The sequence below is a fragment of the Spodoptera frugiperda genome, chromosome 23 (genome assembly GCF_023101765.2).
Source record: "Spodoptera frugiperda isolate SF20-4 chromosome 23, AGI-APGP_CSIRO_Sfru_2.0, whole genome shotgun sequence".
Lineage (NCBI taxonomy): Eukaryota > Metazoa > Arthropoda > Insecta > Lepidoptera > Noctuidae > Spodoptera > Spodoptera frugiperda.
The window spans coordinates 12,172,535-12,194,335 of record NC_064234.1 but is presented as its reverse complement, the minus strand read 5'-3'; the positions used below and the strand labels follow the sequence as shown (position 1 = coordinate 12,194,335).

At 37.1% G+C, this 21,801-nt stretch overlaps 2 protein-coding genes across 9 annotated transcripts in view; one reads left to right on the top strand and one right to left on the bottom strand.

Annotated features, from left to right (window-relative positions):
* LOC118266652 (disintegrin and metalloproteinase domain-containing protein 11) overlaps positions 1-21,801 on the bottom strand; it is a 432,988-nt gene that overhangs the window by 384,022 nt on the left and 27,165 nt on the right. The gene's annotated exons all lie outside the window — the stretch shown is intronic.
* Positions 4,747-5,846, top strand: LOC118266654 (uncharacterized). Its single transcript, XM_035580123.2, has one exon. The coding sequence runs from the start codon at positions 4,780-4,782 to the stop codon at positions 5,608-5,610; it is 831 nt and encodes a 276-aa protein (XP_035436016.2). The 5' UTR covers positions 4,747-4,779; the 3' UTR covers positions 5,611-5,846.

The following is a 21,801-nucleotide window of genomic DNA, read 5'->3' as shown; positions in this document are numbered from 1 at the left end:
TTGTTCTCACTTAGCTAACGGAGAGTACTTGCATAGACACAATCTTGTAGCCAGGATTATTCATCAACAACTTGCTTTAAAATACTAACTTATTGAAACTGAAGTGCCGAATTATAAGTATCTGCCTGACCCAGTTCTTGAAAATGGAGATGTCACACTGTATTGGGATCGAACTATCATCACAGACAGGACAATTGTTGCTAACAAACCTGACATTGTGGTGATAGATCGACCAAGCCGTCGCACAATGATAATTGATATAACAATCCCACAAGTCGAGAATCTCCCGAAAGCTGAAAAAGATAAAGCCAGTAAATATCTTGATTTAGTTTATAAGGTTGTCGACATGGGGGATATAGATTTGGCAATAATTGTGCCGATAGTCGTATCTGCCAATTGCCTCAAAGCTAAAAGCCTCGACCAACATCTGAGTAGGCTAAAGTTAGACGGTTGGATCAAGAGCCTGATGCAGAAGGCAGTACTTCTGGACACAGCGCGTATTGTCCAGAAATTCCTCTCTCTTGAGCCCTTACCTGTAGCTTGGATTTACTGGTGGGCTACTGCTTTTTATATTTTTAAATGTTTCTTTTTTCTTATTTAAAATTTTCTAATTAAATATTTCTAAATCTAATCAACAAGTAAGGTAAATAAATAAATGAAAATTAAGGGTTATAGGTTGAATAGGAAGGTCCAGGTAGCTGCCGTTTAACGTTTAACGCGGTAATGATTACCGGATAAACGGCTTCTCCCGCCTTGAGCGAGGTGAGAGAAAGTGTCAGACTCTTACTGACAAAAAATTAGCCCATTCCTACTCTTGCTCTTCGATCTGGAGCCTCAGTACCCCGTTAGTCAGTCCGCAGCTCCGGGTCAGGCTTGACTGGACCTCATCTGTGGTAGTCTTTGAGGTACGCGCGGAACACGAGGCGCCGTTTGTCCCGAACAAACGGCGCCTGGTTTCTGGTTCTGGAAGGGCAGCGAGCTTGATCGCCTACCGCAGACCCGTGCTTACGATGGCCGAAGATCGTCTCGCGATCCCCGACGCCAGGAGTGTCTCGCGCAATGACTACGGCATGACGTGGTTCATTCCTCCTCCTTAGCTGGCATGACTGCCTCGCAAAAGGTGGAAACGGCATCCCAGTTCTTCTCGCTCGATCATACTCAGGGTATGATCGAGATCGATCGATCGTCAGCGTAGCGACGGCGCCGAACCTGATGCGGCACCCAACTCGGGAGCTGCTCACGTCTCAAAGGCAGTCCGGGTGATTTGTGGATATCGCACGATCTCCGAGGAGGCGGCAGCTTGCCGGATGACCGCCGTAGGATCTGGAGCCGAAAGCGCTTCAGTTTGCGCGCTGATGTGCGTCGTCAGGGCGAATCTCCGCTGCCGTGCCAGATTAGTGCGTTCCGGGACGAGGTCCAGCATGATATCATGGACTTGCTGTTATTGCAGCAGTAAGTCCTCTCTAAGAGGAGCGGCTTGAGAGACGCTATACCGCCTGACACAGGTGCTTGCCAGGGATGGGACTTTCGGTAGGTGTCTGTTTCTGATAAGGTGGGAGGAAACGTCTGGATGTAGTCGGCGATGTAACCGGATGTCACAGCCATCGCGGGAGATACTCCTGTTATCGGGGATCGCGAGATGATCTTCGGCCATTGTAAGCACGGGCCTGCGGACGGCGACCAAGGTCGCTGCCCTTCCGGAACCAGACCCGAACGAACGGCGCCTCGCGTGCCTCAAACAGCCATCAGACTACCACAGAGAAAGTTCCGACCAGGAGCTGCAGACTGCTAGCGGTGGTTTTTAGTCAGTAAGAGTCTGACACTCCCTCTCGCCTCGCCCGGGGCGGGAGAAGCCAGGGGAATATTTTCCACCCTTAAAAAAGGTGTAAAATTGTTCACATGATCACAAACACTTGCAATTTGTAGCATTTGTAGTGTACTGAACTATCTGAAAACAATCAAAATCAGATTAAACATCATTGTTTACGATAAATAATTATTAGCATAACTATTCTAGTATCTATTCTAGTAACTATTCTAGTTGAATTCCGGTGTATAACGATGTATAAGTTAGTTAATTACCTTAATTTTACGCGATATCCATGGAATAAGTAGTTAAGTGCCTAGATACATTTTACAATTAAAATTGAATCCAGTGTATAAATGTGTAACTACGTAGATACACACTTATGCACCGGGAATGGCTAAAATTCCATAATAATTATCATTAGGACTTACCTTGTCTAGGTGACGAATAAATCTCATTTGGTGGTGACATGGTGAGATTCTGTCGCCTTTTAATTGCATTTTGCTTTAACGATACTAAGAATTTATAGCGTTCACTATATTAATAAAATATAACGCACCGCTCGCGCGTGCCGCTCGCTGTTACCGCGAAGAACTGAGCGAGCGGCAGATGCCCGCACCCCGCGTCTCGATCCCCCGCGTACTACTATTTAACTGGAACTTACATATTTGTACGTTGTATTTATTTCCTAGCTAATTCAGATAAATACTTATGCGTCTGAAAAAAACCATGTTCGGCTGTTACAATTTTTTTGATATTTTTTTATTGGATAGATACAGGTACGTTGAAGCTAAAAATGCAATAAAAACCATTTCGTGTATCTGGCAGATACATACTTATACTTAGCGGGTGTCGATATAAACAAATAAAAATGGCATTATAATATTTTTTAGGAAGTCGTATATAAGCTAGACAGCCAAAAAATATGAACTTTAGTCGATTCTCAGAAAAGCAGAATGTAATTAGAAGATATCAAATCAAAATAACACGGAATCTAATACATGCTATACCTCAACAAAAACAGTAGTAAGTTTATATGTATAAAGATGATAAATATGTAATTGAAACTGTCGTTTCCGCATACAACTTCATATATTTACTTGTGTCGTAATCAGTCGTTATCACTTACATAATTTCTGCTTGATATCATCTGTAAATTGCCTATGTATTCATTACAGTGCGGCGCTGGGAGATAAGACGCGATACATTCGCTACCGTACTTTACATAGGAATGTCACAGACGCCTTTAGTAAATAGTTAGAAGTTAGATTATTTATTTTAAATAACAGTTATACTTATAGTTTATGTGCGTACTAGGAACTCAATATATCGCATATTAATTAGTGCGTTTTAGTAAATACGATACTACGTATAATGATGAATATTTAACAGTTAACTAAATTAATGATTATGTTTTTCGGCTTACTCACGTTACTGTTTGACGAGGAACTCGACTAGTTTCAAGCCATGGTAGAGGTTCATATTCATGAGCAGCATTCCGCGACACACGACGCGGCGACTGACTGTTAAACCGCCACAGCTCTAGGATGGATTGAAACTAGTCCAGTTTATCAGCAAAAAGTTACATAATATAATAATAATTAATTACGAAATTTGAGCTTAATGCTCTAAAACTCCTTCAAGCTATACCACCTAATCCTCTTCTAATGGTGCGTCTACAAGTAGTTATTGCCGATTTGCCGAATGCGTCGCTCACGAACAGTGAGCGACGCATTCGGCAAAAGTGTATTAAAGAATTTAATGTTTAAAAATTCGATACACAGATTAAATAAAGTAAGAATTGAATGAATTCCGAAGTGAACATTTTTTGAACCTGTATTTAATTGGTGTGTATAAATCAGACATAATGTGTGGTATGTATTAAGAATTATCAAAATCCCCACTATCACTTACTACGATCGCAGATTAGTGTGGAATTTGTATTTTTATCGTATTATCTAAACACGCCTTGTGTTTATACAATAAACACGGATTTTAATTGGACGAATTATACCTATCTAGTGAATTTATAGACAGTTACGTTCAACATGACAAAGTATGGAAGTCGTTAATTATAAAAACTTCATAATTTATTCATTAACTTGGTTTTTTCTCTCATATTTCTACTTCCAAGGTCTTAGGAACAAATGAGTCGGATTTGAAAATGAAACGGATTTGGTTCTTGGATTGAGCTAAATGCTATTGAGATGACGCCAGTTTTATTAGTACTCTTTTGGAACAAAAGTTTAAGAAATATTCCTTCTCAAACTAGGAATATAACTCTATACCAAAAATATTTTATGTACAGAAATATTTTCCTCGCTTCGTATAAATACTACTGTATTACATTAATCCATGTATGTTAGTATTTACCCATCAATGTGCATACAACTTGAAACCTGTTAATCCGATAAAAGTTATTTTGAGTTTAATTCACAGATATGTTATCTGACCAGGTTTAACATGTAGTTATGATTACACAAGTGGTGCCAAGGTCAATGCTTTTACATTAAAATGTACTACACTTTCCTCATGATTTCTCCTTCTCTATTTAGATTTTGTCCTATGTACTAATACTTGAAGATATTATTTGACTTCCAACAAACTAACACTCAAGCTGTAAGAAGTATACTGGCAGATAGTATTAAGTATCGATAAATTACAAGTCATAAATATTTGCAAAATATAATTAGGTAATCTTAGGTATTTTCAATATAGAATTAAGTACTCTATCAGATTTAACCAATTTTATTCACACAATATTATTATTGCCCTAACGAAAAACTTCCACAATTTTGGAGTTTGCAAAAATCTTTCCTAAAACTCTTAAATAACACAGCATCTGCATCTAAAACTATGTCACTCTTATCTAGAGCCGTAACTTTATCTCAAACCACATTGTCAGAGGTGATAACGTACATAACTGATCGCGTGATAACGTGATAACCTCACATTATATAGTACCGCGCGCCATGTATGACGTGGCGCTCGTCGTCGGCGCCGGCAGTAACCTCGGCTACCAAGTCCTCAAGAAACTCACAGAGACCTACAATGGCAAGATTTACTTCACCACCGAAGACGAAACCACCGGCTTCAACATCCTCAAAAACCTTGAAAGAGATAACCTAGATCTGAACTTCATACAAATGGACGTCACCTACACGAAGAGCATCATCAAGCTGAGGCACTACATCCAAGACTTGGACGAAAGAATAGACCTGATCATCAACGCCACAGACTACGTTCCAGAGAAAAGGATTTCGCTCTCAGAAATAGTTAGGAGGACATTGAGCGTCAATTTCTATGGCTACATCAACTTTGGCAAATTGGTGTATCCGATACTGAATGAGAATGCCAGGGTCATCAACGTATCAGGTCCTGCCGGTCTACTTGCTACTATAGAGAACGAAGAAATAAGGAGAAGGATAAGCGATTCTAATTTGACAGAAGATGAGCTGGTGGCCATCTTGCAGGAGTACGAGCAAGCTGCGAGAAGAGGTACGGAGAAGACAGAAGGGTGGGGCATGAGCGTGCACTGTGTCAGCAAGGTCGCATTGAATGCAGTAACATTCCTACAACACAGAGAGTGGGCTAGTAAAGGCGTGACGATTAACTGTGTCAACCCTGGCAATCTGAACAGCAAAGAAGGAAGGAAAACTGCAAGGGTCTACGAAGAAGGTGCCAACGCAATTTTGTATTTGGCCTTTGAAGCGCCTTTGACGTTAAAGGGTAATTTTGTTTGGAGCAATTATTCTGTGATTGAGTGGAACTCTGACCCGTTTGTGGAGGTCACGACAGTGTAAATAAGTATTATATATAACGTATGAGATAGTAACATGTTGACAAACTCCACGGTACTCTCGTGATGAACTCATGACTAATTTAAGAATTTCAGAGTTAAACAGAACTATACCTAAAAGTGAAGTGGATAAAGTTGGTAATGGAATGTGTATATACGAGTACATAAGTGTTAATTTAGAAAATAGTGACTGTTGTATTTATTGTTGAAGAGAAATAATAAAATGTATTAAAATGAAAATGTGATATTATTCAGTGTATTTTAACAAGTGTTCACCATTATCGGGCTGCTTATGAAAAATAGAAGTCACTGCGCGACTGATAACAATCTTATCAAGTATTAGACAATATTTGTGTGTTCGAAGCATCATAAAACTATCAAACATCGGTCTGATGATCGGAAACATTACAGAATAAAATATTGTTGATGTTTTTCAACATTGTATGTAGACTGCTCCGTTGAAAGGGTAGCTGGGTAACCGGCGGCCGTGCAACTTGTAGCAGGTTCGATACCCGCACGGATTAACTCTTTTCGAACTTCTAATCATGTGTATGTCAATTTGTATCTTTGTAAACACTCCCACGACAAGGAAGAATTAGACTGTGGGACAACGATTTTACTTAAAAATCTAGAAAAAGTGAATCCACTCAAGCAAAATAATTTTCATACTTACTTTAGAATCAAGATCCACACTCTAATAATAAACTCCTAAGCAACCCCAACACCAGCACACTTCTGTTCCCTCCTTCAGGGAATAAGAATAATAATAGTGTCGGTACGTACATAACAAGGCTCGTTACTTAGCCTTCCTGTATCGCAGTTTGATTCCCAAGTCGGTCAGTATCATTAAACGGCTGTTAGTATTCACCTACTACGGTGAACCCTCCGTTAATTAAACTAGCACAAGCTACTAGAAATAGTTACACTCTTGATATACAAAAAACAACCTTATTGCGGTTGAATAAAGTGGTTATTATGAAAGTAATGGGTGACTGTTTAGAAATCTGTTGTGTATTGATTTAGATTTTTATTCTGTCGATTTTGAGCACCTTTTTAAAGAAATAGGAACTCTATGAGTATATGTTATTCAGTCTAATTTTGCATACCAACACCTATGGCAGTTATTATTAAAAACATTAGTCAAGAGATTTCTTTACTGCGTCTACATCTGCGCGATTGACACAGTGGTTATACGATATGATGCCGCGCAACATACCGCGAGTTCGATTCCCGCATGAACTGTGAAACAAATTTTCAACAACATAGGGAGATAATCTCTCTTAATAACTCGTTAACTGGTGCAATCGGTTTTATAACCACTAGACCCACGAGGCATTAAAGTATTTAAACACAAAATAAATTAAATATTGAATATTCATAATCCGTTTTTAATGATCTCTCCGAACTTCATCAGTACTGAATTGTATAGGTATTTATGAATGACATGTTCACCCATAGTTGAAACAATGTACCTTATGTATAGGTACGTAGAGTAAGTTTTAAACTGGTTAAAATTAAAAGCGCTTGCATTGAATCTAAATACAAAGAATTTCATGTTAATTTGATTAAGACTACTTGAAATAATAACCTTTACATTACAAATTGAAAAATAAATATATTACAGAATGTGTGACATCACATCACACACATCAACAGTCTATCAATAACCACTGTTGACCAAAATTCTCTTCTCGTACGGATAAGGTATAAGCATTAATCACCACGATTACTCAATGCGGGTCGGCGATGTCAAACTTATAATTAGAAATGATAAGCTCAGAGTTTCCTCAAAATGTTATTCCTCTAAATATTCTTAGAAACTATATATAACTCGGAAAAAAAATCGTTAATACTTTACCGTTGCTAGGTTTCGAACCCGCGCCGCACCCTCATGCATGAGAATCGGGCGTCTTAACCCTCCGAGTCACCACGACATCATCATGACAATGTGTGACGTAGGCAACTCATTTTACTACTATAGGGAAAAGGCAAATGCAGCCTTATTACGTCCAATCTTCTCGAAACTGCTTAGCCATGAGATTTTATTTTCGATCAGCGGATTCAAGTAAAAATAGGGATTGGATTTAATACTCTATAGATACACATTATTAGAACGTTAAATCCATCTTCAATCTCAACAATAACAATATAAAACGTCTTAAAAAGTAATCTTTTCAAGTGGACGTTGCAATCGAAATAAAGTGTGAATTTAGTTTTGCATTCATTGCGCGCAACCCACGTGTTTATTGCAGTGTTAACAGCAGATACAAGTCAATGTACAGTGCGTGGTGCGATTTTATTGCAGATCGAAGGATACTGAGGTGCCTAAGCTCTCGTAAAATCACTTTTTACTGTCTCCGAAGGTAATTTCACTGATCGTTCCGTAGAAGTGCAGATTGTCTTTAAATGTCCCAGTTTTATAAAGCCGGGGCTTTATTGTAAAGGATTAGAGACGGTTTTCCAATGGCAAGTTTCTCTATGAGTTTCAATTAAATGGGAGGACTAGATTATTTCTTCAGTTAAGTTGTGTCTTTAATTCGCTGTACCTGGCCTGTTCGCGTTCACTCTTTTGACAATTTATTTAAATAAAACTCGTCTATTTTGTCTTTAGTCCCGTATACGACATACAAAGGCAAATTGACCAAATGTATTTTAATGTAAGTTTTTATTTTCAGTGACTGTTGAAACTATTAGTTCTGCATTCTTGAAGACCTTTTTTGAGGGTGGAAAATCATCGAAATGACTTCTCCCGCCTTAGGTGAGGCAAGAGGGAGTGTCAGACTCTTACTGACTAAATACCACCCCGTTCCTTCTCCTGCTTTGAGCCGGAGCCCAGGTAACCTGTTGTAAATACGTTAGGTTAAAGCTCATTATCACTGCACTTACAAACAAGAAAAGGTCGAGAGTACACTAAGATAGGTAATGAAGAATATCTAAACAAATCTATTCAGTTTTCTAAGATCACAAATTCCCAGAAAAATGTTAATCTAAACATTCAAGGCCAAACCGTAATAAGATAATTGTTTCTTTATACATTTATAAACATTTCCTTTTGTGGACGCGACAGTACCGTCTTTTAATTATAACGAATTACGTTTCTCAGGATTAATGTTAAAAATTACAATTTTAAGAAGTCTTCTTGAGCGTAGCTTATAATTTTGTTTTATAAAAAATACGCCATGTTTCTCTTGACCTTGTCATCTGCAGGTTATTTAATTACCTAGCTAGCTACATTATAGGTACGTCGATGTACAACTTCTCAAATGATAATAACAAAATGTTTGTAGTGGACAAGCAGCAGAGTAGCAGTGCCTGACGAAAATGTTCAGCAATAGATTCGTTCTATTGCTAAATAGTTTTAATTTTCAACCGGCACCAACACATGCAAATAATGGAATGGTCTTCATACTAGGTAGACTTGCAACTACAAGATTCTTAGACCGAATTGCATAATATATGCTTAACGCAATATTAAAACTATATCTTACGTTCATGCCTAGTAGGTACGTTAGCTATGTATCTTATAAGTAACGAATTAAAATAAAGTTTATATGATTTTTAATTATTAATTATTCTACAAAGTGCGAAGGCGACAAAATATTCCTAAATATAACAAGAACTAAGGCAAGCCAGTGTTAAACACAAAGCCAGTAATGACACGTCAGCAGCACGCGACGTACCGCGGCGTAGCGCGTGACGTCACCGCTACGCCATTATGCCACTACGCCGCTACATCACTACGCCACTATACCACTACGCCAATGGAGCCCAAATTAAGAATATTTTTGTAAAAACTGAAATAAAGGATTGATATTGTCATATTTTATTTGTACAAGGATTATCTATGTATTTTATTTGAATAAATATGTTCCGCAGAATCAAAAGTTCGGCTAAAAATGAAATATTTTATAATAAAAAGTCACTGACACATGATATTGTATCAATTTATATTTCGCAGAATGTACTGTGTAGACAATGTATTGCGCTATTATACACTGCGAAATTAAAAATCCCGAATTGCAATAAAAAACAAAAATCATGCGAAATATCCAATTATAGAAAAACGCTTAAAGGGAACAAATACATGGGTTATATGAAGTTATACTTCAAATATTACACTTTAAAAATATGAATGTGTATGTGCACAAATATTTAAATTAAATTAACGTAATTTTTACAAAATACAACGTAGAATATTGTATTCCATCAGATAAAAGTAAAACTGATAAATAAAATCCAGGGCCGAGCTAGTTTAGATAAGTGATTGTATCTAAAGCGATCCGCGCGACTGTCTTAACTTTTTCTTACTGATGAGTTAATTAATTAAACTTGCCGACTTTTTGCTTAGTCAGCCGATTCAGTTCCCAGTTCGAGTAATTGGTAACTACGGAGCACTAACTAACGAGAATGCAGTCGTCTTTTTACGTGACAAGTTTTGCATTAGACGCTAATTGTTTGATTGAGATCATTTGGATATATTCTTAGTATAAAAATACAGCTGCTGGGTAAAGATTCTCAGGTTCTGTTATAACGTTTTTGTTGTAACAACATGAAGTTAGAATATTGCTGATTGTGTGGCAAGATACTCGTAACATCATCTGAAACGGTTGTTTTTTGTATCTATCATATATAAGTTGCTTAATATTCTAGTGTCTACACTTACATAAGTCATTGCATCGTCCAATTTAAGTATAAATTAAAAACAGACACTCAAAATCTGTCCAACTCAACCAAGAGAAAATGAGCCACACTGAGTATTTAAAAACAAAGCTACACCTGTTACTGAAAATTAAAAAAAAACCAATTAACTTGTTCGTGTCGGCGCGGCTCGTCAGAAAGGCATCGGCAGCCTTTTTACCGAAGTGTTTAATTTTAATTACACACAACCAAAAAGTCTGAAAACTTGACGATTGTAAACTCGCCGCGAGTTGTTCGTGAATGGCAACAAACAACAATAAATTCTCGGACAAGTTACAACTTGTTAATAAGTTCATTAAAGTATATAGATTGCTGTTCTCAAGATTATCTTCGGAGTGCGGGCGTTACCAACTTTATCGCGTTATAAAACTGTGATTTTGAGACAATTTCATTTAATATTCATTTGCTTCTACTAAGTCGATAATTTTAATTACTTATATTATAGAACACTGCGTTCTTTGTGTCTTATAATAATCAATTATATAACAATCCTGTCCATCTTACATCGCGTTATCATCACCAATTGTTGGCCTTCGAATCTTCATACCAGTTTTCTTAGCGATCTGTTTGTAACTCACATTAGCATGATTATGATGACATCGTCAACCTAATACGCGTCGGTTTGATTAACCATTGATATGCACTTTATTTGAAAAAATCAACAAAGAAAGTACATTCAAAATCAAAGTCACAGCATATATATCAATATAATTAATCCTAAATTAGGCACTCGTGAAACGTCAAATTATTGGTTTATTTGTCCGTCAGTCTGTCTGTCAGTAAAGCTAGGTGCTCGTTCCTAAGTGTAGCTTAGTAACTAGTATTCAACCTTATCAATAATTGCAAGCAACCACTGTTCTGCCTGTCCTAGTTTCTCAATAGGATGTATAAAATTCTGTGCTCTAAACAAAGTGGTGTCAGCCCATGTAGAATTCATTCGATGGCGCAATCCTCTCCCCTGTGCGAGCAGGAGAGTGCACTGTGCATTTTGATCGCTATTTTTGCACAGTGGTTCATATTCAGCACATCCTTGGGCCTATTCTGTGAGAGTGCATTCGGCCATTATGTATACGCCATATGAATTGGCAGTATCATAACAGCGCGTGGAAATGAACAAGAAACTAGTTGGGAAAAATATTGGCATTTAACACAATTCTTTACTGAATTTAGTACACGATTCAGTTAAAATAATTGATCACGAAATGCTTCATTCATAGGTATAAATGTCATTAAGTAAATAGCCATAACCTTAAAACTGATGAATACAAATGCACCATCAGTAGAGCTCTGAATCACAATCTGGAGACAAAGAACTGGGATATTGACTCACTTATGGGTTAATTTATCTACATGTGATCACAAATTCGACTGCTGGGCAAACAGTCTCGGTCTCGATTCCCGGGTCGGGCAAAGTAATACTGGGTTATTTTTCCGGTTTTTCGATTTTTTTTCTGTAGTAGTACGGAGTCTATTACTTGCGACTTGGTAAAAACTGGATGTACATTGTACAGTGTCATTACGTGCCGTAATGTGCACCTCTGCCTACCCCTTCGGGGATAAAAGGCGTGAGGCTAGTTAGAACTCTTCACTCTCAGCAGATCAAAATTACCATTCCTTTCAAAAACACATGTTTCATTAAAATAAAAAATAAATAGCAAACTACTTTCACTGATCTATTACATGTATTTATGTATGTATATATAAAATAAAATGACAGATGTAATCTCCATCAACGGATTCATTTGCAGCACACCAATTAATTGCGAATGCATGTCAAATAAAGTTTCACAATTTAAAATTCAATTTGTTATTTGTTTGATTAAAAAAGTTTTGATTTCGTTATGAAAAAGTTTTTTAAATGTAATTTGGATACGTATCAGTATTGCTGTAATTTGACAAGTTATTTATGTACGTGTTAACTGCATTTTGGACGCCAAATAAATGTGATGCTTCCAAAATAAAATCGTGTTTACATGAACCGCGCGTTAACATGTAAATACTTAGTGTTTTGCAGTTATTTTGTGTCGAAATAGTGCTAGTTTTCATTGATAGTGTGCCAAAATTATGTAAGCTTTTTTTAAGGGGGAAATCATCCAATGAGTCCGTCCGCCTTGAATTAGGCGAGAGAGAGTCTCAGACTCGGTGTTTTTACTCCTGCTTTTATAGTCGGAGCTCCGGTAAACCCGCTAGGTAACCGCATCTCCGGGAAATTATTAAGTTATTAACCAAATATTATGGCAATCAAGCTAATCGGCAGTAACGCATCGATGCAATACCATAGACACAACGCTTTGTATTTTCTTAAAATAAAATAAGATGCAATAGACAAAATCCCTACCAGTTTTAAAACAACACCTATATTCTACAAGACGAAGAAAATTCAACGTGCAATTGAACATCCCTTTATTTCACCGGACGGAACGCAACGCAATAACATTCGAAGGAACCATAAAATTTCAACGCTCGAACGTCATAAATTCCGTAACTGAATGGGGAGCAAACAAAAAGGAATCTGTGCCAACAAACTATGCGAAAGTGTTCGCAACTCAAACACTTAATGATGACGTATGGCAATTCGTTGGCCATCACAATACGTGATACGTCAGTAGGTTGGGAGTCGTAATAGAAAAACTTGGGTCGTTTGTGTGACCATAGCTTTGTTACGCAGTTTTATTTGAATCGTTATATTATTGGAGGCTTCTTTAAGGACACTTGGTGGTGCAACTTATTCCTTCTTCTAGAAGTTAATATTAATTAAGATAGGTATTTAACTGTCGATAACAAATATTTTAAATTATTTTAATATGAAATGAGATATACCAGTTTCTATAAATGATACTAAAATTATTAAAGCACCAATAACTGCCGTGTTCAGACACTTTTAGTGATTCTATAAACTCTTCCTTAGTAGCGATTTTATTGCAAAAACAATTGGAACAATATTGGGTACAGCGGTAAGACAGTAATGTTTTACCAGCAAAATAGAAACACCATTAATAAGAAAGAGGTATTGTCAATTTATCATCATCAAATTGAATAAACTATATTTGTATACAGACAATTTGATTTCGTGTTAGTTATAAAATATGATAGTATTTTACGTTTCCAGGTAAACTCGACTATATACATAGAATCGAGTTAATCTATCACGATCATAAATCAGAGCGTTATCTGCGATTAACCTATGATTAAGTCGACTAATTATATCTTATCTATATCGCTATCTATGTATATCGATAGATATTTATGTATGTATGTGTAAATAACTTTAATGAGTAGTTTATGTTTGAATGATCGATTTTAGCATTAGTTTCCAGTTTTATAGATTTTTGTATGGATATTGAACTTTCATTGTTTTTTATGAATACTTACTTGTACTTTTTAATATTCGCTCCAAAGTGAGGCCAAAAAAAATATATTTAAGATGGTTTTTAGTATAGGTTGCAATGTGTCTAGCTTTCAGAACACAAAACATAGTCAGACACCGATTGCGACTTACAAATTCATTCATAAAATTATTCTCATCATAAAGGAAAAATATGACCACTCTAAAATAAACCATATTAACGTAAACACTAAGTACGTATTTACGTACTAAAATACAATAAGCATAAATTTCTCAAGTAAGCAACAAAACAATTAAAGTAGGCACATAAGGGCGCATCTACATTTGCACGCTCAAACGCATCGTCGCACGATATCCGACAATTTCGTCGAGGCTTTAGGCCGGTTACACATGGCCGCCTTCCTGGCTCAATTAGGCGGTGCGACTAGCGTGCTAAATCGCACTACTAAGTAAGACAATATAACAATGTAGAACCAGCCTAAAGTGATGGGGATAGATGCGGGATAAATGTACGTAATTATGCTACTTGCTTGTGAAACTGAGAAGCTGAACATGTCATGTCGTCTTTTAAAATTTATTTGTAGGATGTCTATGAAGACGCATGGTGATAGCAGTGTATATACATGTGTTTCGACCCTTATTCTTCTCGTGGGTACCGTAAGAGTCGATTGAGGGACTCCATATTTTACAGACAGAAACCAGACAACACCGCTCTGTAATAAATTATGAACCTGGGAATCGAACCCGAAATCTCGTCGACAATTTCTACAACTCGTCTAATTTAATTATTTTGTTATCGGCTTACAAACATAACGGTTTGGCGAGGAACTCGACTACTTTCAAGTCATGCTAGAGGCTCATATTCCTGAACAGCGCTGTAACTGGCGCGCCAGTAAGTGCGCGTGATTCCAGGCAGAGGGTGCGAAGGACGCAAAACTCGAGTCGCCAGTAGCATAATAATTGATTTAGTATGTCTCGAGAAAGTTATAATAAAACTCGTCTAATGAGGCACATCTTTCATATCAGTTCTGTACATACATAAATATGGAGCTATCAATCATACATCAAAGCCCTAAACAATACAACCCAATGCACTGCCAAAACCCATCAAAACAATAAACCCACACAATTTCCTAATACGTTGCTAACAACATAAATTACTATAGAAAAACATTAGTCGGCCATTGTTCCGACTACACCGACTATACCGAATATACCGACTAGTACCGAATATGTTATTCGTTACAACCGACTATTTCTTGCAGATAAATTCATGGAGATTTATTGTATCATTGAGTTTTATAGCCCAAGGATCGTGCTCTAAGTACTAGATACTATATCTTGTTGTTGATCAGAAATGAACGCCATTTGTCAACAATTCATTTGGGTAAGAGAGTGGAAGAGTTGAGAGGAGATTCATTTGTTTTGTTTGTGATTATGGAAATTAGTTTTTTTTTTATATGATGTCTAGATTTTGAAGGTAAATTCCTGGACTAGGGTTTATGAATGGTAATCTTACTAATATTATAAATGCGAAAGTTTGTATATTTGTTTGTTTGTTCTTTACGTCAAAACGGCCGAAAGGATCGAGATGAAATTTGAAACAGGAGTAGACTATGGTCTGCAATAACACATAGACTTTTATTCCAAGGAAATTTTGTATTATTTTGTGTGAGAGTTAATACAATGACATGCCCACTAAATGAGAATACAATTAGTTTAAAAACATTTTTTTCACTTCTGGAATTGTCAGACTTTTATTGACTAAAAGAACCACGTTCATACTCCTGCTTCAAACAACATAGTAGGAGTTATTCGGAAGACCTATTTCTATAGTATAGTGTTCTTAAATTAACTACCAACTAGTTCAAAATGTCTAAAAACAACAAAAATACAAGAATAATAGAATGCCGAATGAAACTAAATAAACCAAACGATATCTTTGTATCAGTACAATTGGAGTCGGGTTGCAATTCCACGAGAATGGCGGCGGCTGGCAGGTTCTGACGTTCTGTACGTCCATCACTCTGCAGCTTTGTTAACTGGTCAGATAGCAGAACGTATACTGAATTCTTGGAAATATTGCTGATTGGCAGAATATTGGTCATAGCAGTTATTGGTAAATATCAGTTATAGCAAAGCAATTAAAAAAGTTTTACTAAAGAAATTTGGTGAAAAATCTGGGTAAAATCTGTGTAGGACTAACAACAATGATACTTACAAATGCACTGTTGGCGCGGTGGCTGGACAACTAGCTGTCATTAATATATTTGCTAATGCGTATAATGCGTTCAAACTTACTCGTAGATTATTGGCACAAAAATGCCTTAAAAGACCATCCCTACTAACCCAAACACGTGCATGTAACAAATACGAAATACTCACTAACCGACATGTCACCTCCTAGTTTCATATTCCATAAAAAGTTTAAAAACATCACTTGGCAGCTCAACAAGGAGCGCGCACCCTGTATATTACCGCGACATTACGTGACTGCCACCCAGTGTTAAATAAAACACCCTATGTGTAGTGAAAAATAAAATTTGTTTACGAGTTGGGAGCAGGTGTTAGTGCAGTGGGGCAGCTCTCAATAATGCAGTCTTTGCCTAGAATGCCCGGAGTATGCTCTTTGCCCACTCGATATAGTGGTGGGTTATAGGTGGGCAATGCTACCACGTGCTGGCGTCAACTAATTCTTTTAGTGTTTTATTTATTGGCGATATGTCGATGTGACTTTGTTCCATGTCGTTTGTGCATATTTCTGTTTTATTTTATATGTATAAAAATATGTTTGAGTTGTATAAGAAAGTTTGATAGTGTACAGTTTTACCAAACTATGGTAGAAAAGCCACAAATTAATCATATAAATGATTAGTATCTATATAGGTGCATTATCTCTTACAAATGGACAAAAAGCATTTAATCTCGTCTCGTCCCGCACTAGCACATACAACACTAGTACGAGTCGTTGCTACACAACATCCCGGCCTACTCGCGCAATATATAAAAACGCAAATTTCAACAAAAAGCAGTCGTTCGTCGCGACGGCAAGTTTCCACTGCGGTGGCTTAAACTTGTTCGTTGGAATTAGTGTTGGGACGATCATATAAATCCAAACTCCACGAGTATAAAAGTATGGGATTTTAGTTACGAGTTAAGATTAATGGGTTAGTTCAGAGTAAGGTATTCAAATTGTGACTACCGAAGAGAAAGAAGATGTAATTAGATAATATATTTTTGTAAAATACTGCCTTCATACTTTAGTTTCATTGCCAAATACAATCCAAATAATAAACGCAAACCTGACACTAACATACAAAGGTAGGTAAAATTACAACTGTCATAACATTAACATTTGAACAGTATTACAAAACGTAACAATGTGTCGAGGTGAACGAACATAAACGGGCAAGAAATAAACATCAGCACACAACAAATAAAACCCGACACATCCCGCGTTTATAGTCACTAATCCCGCGATTACAGCCCACACTAGGCGGAATCTTCATTTTTTTAGAGCTGTCGGCTAAATAAAGGGCCAACTTTTAATGGAGGCACGCTATCGGCTGAAACTGAGAGTCATCGAGCCTGAAACGTGTTTGCTCGAGTATTGTCGTGACAGCGCCGGCTCCTCTTTTACTATATGACATTAAACTTTTGGTAATTACCTACTCGTAAATTAAGGAATTTACGATGTCATACATACTGTTACATACATATCGTCACGCCTTTAATCCCCGAAGGGGTAGGCAGAGGTGCACATTATGGCACGTAATGCCACTGTGTACACCCACTTTTCACAATTTTATAGTGTAAGTCCCATGTAATAGGTGGTGAGCATATTCGGCTTTTTGCTTTCAAGCTCTTTGTATGATTCATAAATTTTTGTTCCTGGTATATATATGGTCATGTGTATATAAACTTGTATGTATGTAAATGCACCCACCATTCAAGAGAAAATATTAGTGTACAATGTTTTAAAAAAAATTAAAAGGACAAGTTGCGCAAATCATAAATCTGCACTAGATACTACTACATCTTTCAACGTTCTCATTATCAAAAGTATTATTATTAAGGATTAATTAATACAAATGCTTTGGCTTTCAATTTTATAAGCCTAATAGTATTACTTGGTTAATATTTGAAGATACACAAGACTAGTCAGCTTACACTAGTTAGTTGCTCATCTACTTTACTGTATGTACTGACAACTATCAAATAATACCGACATAGAGTTCGGCTCACCGCAACACATAATGTTGTGTGCACTAAACTGTGTCGGTGATTGCATCCTTCTGATTTATGGCCAGAGTACTCAACTTAGACTATCTGGTACGCCTTACCGATCCAGAATGCAATGCATATTTAAGAGAGACAACTGCTGTGGCTTGTTTGTCAACTGGCGAGTGTCAAACTCGCGAGTGGTTATTATGGTCTAATATAACTGCAAAATTAAAGGAAACCTGCGCTATTGATGAACACGCGAGTTTGACACTCGCCAGTTGACGAACAAGTCACTGCTGTAAGTTTCTGAAAGGATAACTATCTGATTCTATTGACTTGATTTCGTATACTCTACATATAATAAGTGTTACTCTATAATATTCTGTTTTCAAAATAATTATTATGTTATAGGCTTACTCACGTAACTGTTTGACGGGGAACTCGACTCGACGATGCGGCGATCGTCGCGGAATGCTGCCCATGAATATGGGTCTCTAGCATGGCTTGAAACTGGTCAAGTTCCTCGTCAAACAGTTACGTGAGTAAGTCTATAACATAATAATTATTTTAGTATGTCTCACGAAAGTAATAATAATAATAAAACTTGACACCGACCACTCCTGCCGCTGGAGTGGAGGACGACAGGGTTGAACAAGTAAGTACTCAGTGCAATGAACGACTGAGGAGTGCTTTGGAAGATGCGATTCGTGAGTATAGATTTGCTCCTTTAAAACCAAAACTGCCACGTTTGCCCATGTGTGGAAAAAATAGGGCGCTGGTAAGCGCTCTGGATTCGCTACTTAAAACATATTTTGAAAGTAGCGAAAACCTCTATGATACACACTCGATCCTGTACTGTGGGGCGGTAGCAGCTTGTCGAGTGGCTAACGTCAGATTCTCAAATCTTGACGCGACATGTGGAATGTGGATTCGGCTATCGTTGTGCCGATAGTCGTGTCGGCCAACGGTTTAATACCCAACAGCCTCGACAACCACCTTAGGAGGCTGGGGTTGGGCGGATGGATCAAGGGCCTGATGCAGAAGGCAGTACTCCTCGAAACGGCACGTATTGTGAGGAGGTTTCTGTCTTTGACATGGACTACTCTTTATATTTTTAAATGTTATTGTTTTTTATTTTTATAAGTAATGTTTAAAAATATAATTTTAGAGTGTTTTAAATAAATATATGGAAAATAAAACTTGTATTCTGTAATTGTGTTCAGCATAGTCGTAGTCGGTGCCTACATTCTCATGACTTAATCCAAACCAGTTCAATACAAAACCAAATTGTATCGCATTCTATCTTGTCTCTCACACACATCAAAATACACGTCAAAAATAAAATAAAAATACATACACTTTATTTCCGCAGTTTGAAACGTAAGAGCAACACAAATGTGGGATGACACAAAAAGGCAGATTTCTACGAACATCAGGATAATTTGACGAGACAACACTTGGGGATACGTGGATGGCAGGCTTTCATCCCTACAGTGGAGCAATACAGGGAATAAATGATATACCACAGTAAGGGAATTAACGACTAGGATTTTCAAAAAAGGTATATTTAATCACTCTGACAGAATTATTCATGTGAGCGGCGCGGTGTGTTGGTAGACGAGCGAGCACCGAATGGTCCTTTTTGGATTTTTTTTATATTATTAATACCTAGATGTATGTATATTATTGATAATGTATATGGCATGACACAGTTATGTTTCTGTATGGGAGGTACGTAATTTTTACTTTTACGACAAAGATTTGCGCTGTAGGATCAAACGCCAAATTGTTTACAAAATTAAACAAAGAGTAAAGTTATTATAAGAGTCTCAGCACAATATTTAAAATGAATCCACGACACTAATTCAAACAATCCTCTAAACCAAAAATCTAATTTTAATGTAATTAGGCCTTTATTTCCTACCAGGGAGGTTTATATGGCTAACCCACATCACCATAGAAACCATAAACTATCGATCACAATGACGTCACCGTCATTACAGCATAACCAGAGGCGCTTTGTGGCGACGAATTACAGGAACAGGTCCATCCCTGGTCGGTATCAGGCGCGGGCCCTTTGTGTGCCCTTAATTAATATGGAACACTTTGACCAACGTTCCAGCGATAGTACCTATATGTGATTATTATAATAGTATTGGTTACAAGTAGAGATTGGTAAATTAGGATGATTTAAGCACAGTTCTAAAGGAATTATTTTGAGGGCTTTTACAGTACCGTTTTAGTTGACTTAATAATGTACAACATTAAATGCAGTGTAACGTTAAGCTATACGCGTGATTCTGGCAATTATTAATTTAATCAAAATTAATTTAATTTAATTTTATCATTTTGATCAAAAGGTTTCAGATACAACACTCTGATTGGTAGATTTGTGAGATTTTCAAATCGTCAGAATCCTTAATCATTGTACGATACATCTAATGCATTCGAAGAATGTTATACCTTAACTATGTAGTTAGCTACCTTTAGCCTGGAAAATAGCAGAAAAGTAACGTAATACACACAGCACAGCTCACAATGGCGCCTCGCCTCACAGGCTATCGGAACCATTTCAAGTGTATTTATTTACGTCAGAACCTCGGGCCATTATAACGTAAAGGTAACGTAAGGGACCTGTAATCCCCATTTGTGTTTCATAAAGGATGTACGAGCCACGAGCCTCAACGAGTCTGGCTCGAAAACTCGAGCCACATTCCGGCTTCTTTGTCGAAAGCTCTAGTTTATGTCTCAATTAGTCTGTCGGTATCTGAAAGGGTTAGCGTGAGTATTAATCGAATACATTGTTTGTAGAAAGTTAGTACTTTTGGCAGATTGTTTTAATTAATGAGACTAGGGTTTTGTTACAATGGTCATATTCAAATCGAATTCGCATATAAAGACTTTCTTTTATTTTTAAGAACACCAGCTCTGCCCTACCTCTCGGCATATAGATATGTAACGTTCCAGAGGTATGGACTACCTAGCGGGGTTACCAGGGCTCCGGCTCGAAAAGCAGGAGTACGAAGGGGGTAGTTTTAAATCAGTAAGAGTCTGACACTCCTTCTTGCCTTGCCCACGGCCGCGGAGGGAGTAGCCACTGAATGACAATTTCTCCTTAAAAAAAGTTGTATTCTAAAGAACCCAAACCACATACCGACGCCCTAAAACATAAAACCACACAAACAACCTTGACTCACTAAAAGCCCCATAAAACACCACAAATCACCGAAGAGACAACAATGAAACACAAAGATTTTTTACAAATAGATCACCATTAATAACATTCGATCAATCCCCCGCTTTAAAGCACTTTGAGCCATTATAGTTCATGGTGCTGCCATCTATTATGGAAAGAGATCCTCCTCTAGGGTATAATTTATGGAGTCAATACCCCATGATGAACAATGCAAGTTAAAAGAGCTCTGAAGACATAATGTTTTAAATCGAGTGTCATTGCAAAGTTTGTACAGTAGGTCAAGTCGTGATGTCGTTTGAATAATGTTTATAGAATTAATTAATGTCTTGTCTATTCTTAGAATGGAATGGCTAGTCAAATAGAGATATTTTGATGTTGAAGGCTTGAGTGATTCTAAAAATATTTTTAATATGTCGTTTAGCAGACAATCTTGAATTCAATTACTTATTTACTCCTACCAATAGAATGGGCAAACAGCACAAATTCTGAAATTATGCTGAGTTAAGCAATTACATTTATCAATCTCCCGTTCAAGACACATAAGATTGATTTTGTATGTTCTGATTAGGATATAACTAAACCTCATTACAAACCAAAGACTAATAAAATTATATTCATTACGTCACATGACCGTATTATTACTTTCATAATATGGGTACGCATATCTGTATAAGCACAAAAAATCATTCCCTGTTACAATAATTCATGTTATAACTCCACAGATTTACTGC

Coding starts and splice junctions, on each gene's coding strand:
- LOC118266654 (XM_035580123.2), top strand. CDS start 4,780: ATGTATGACGTGGCGCTCGTCGTCGGCGCCGGCAGTAACCTCGGCTAC.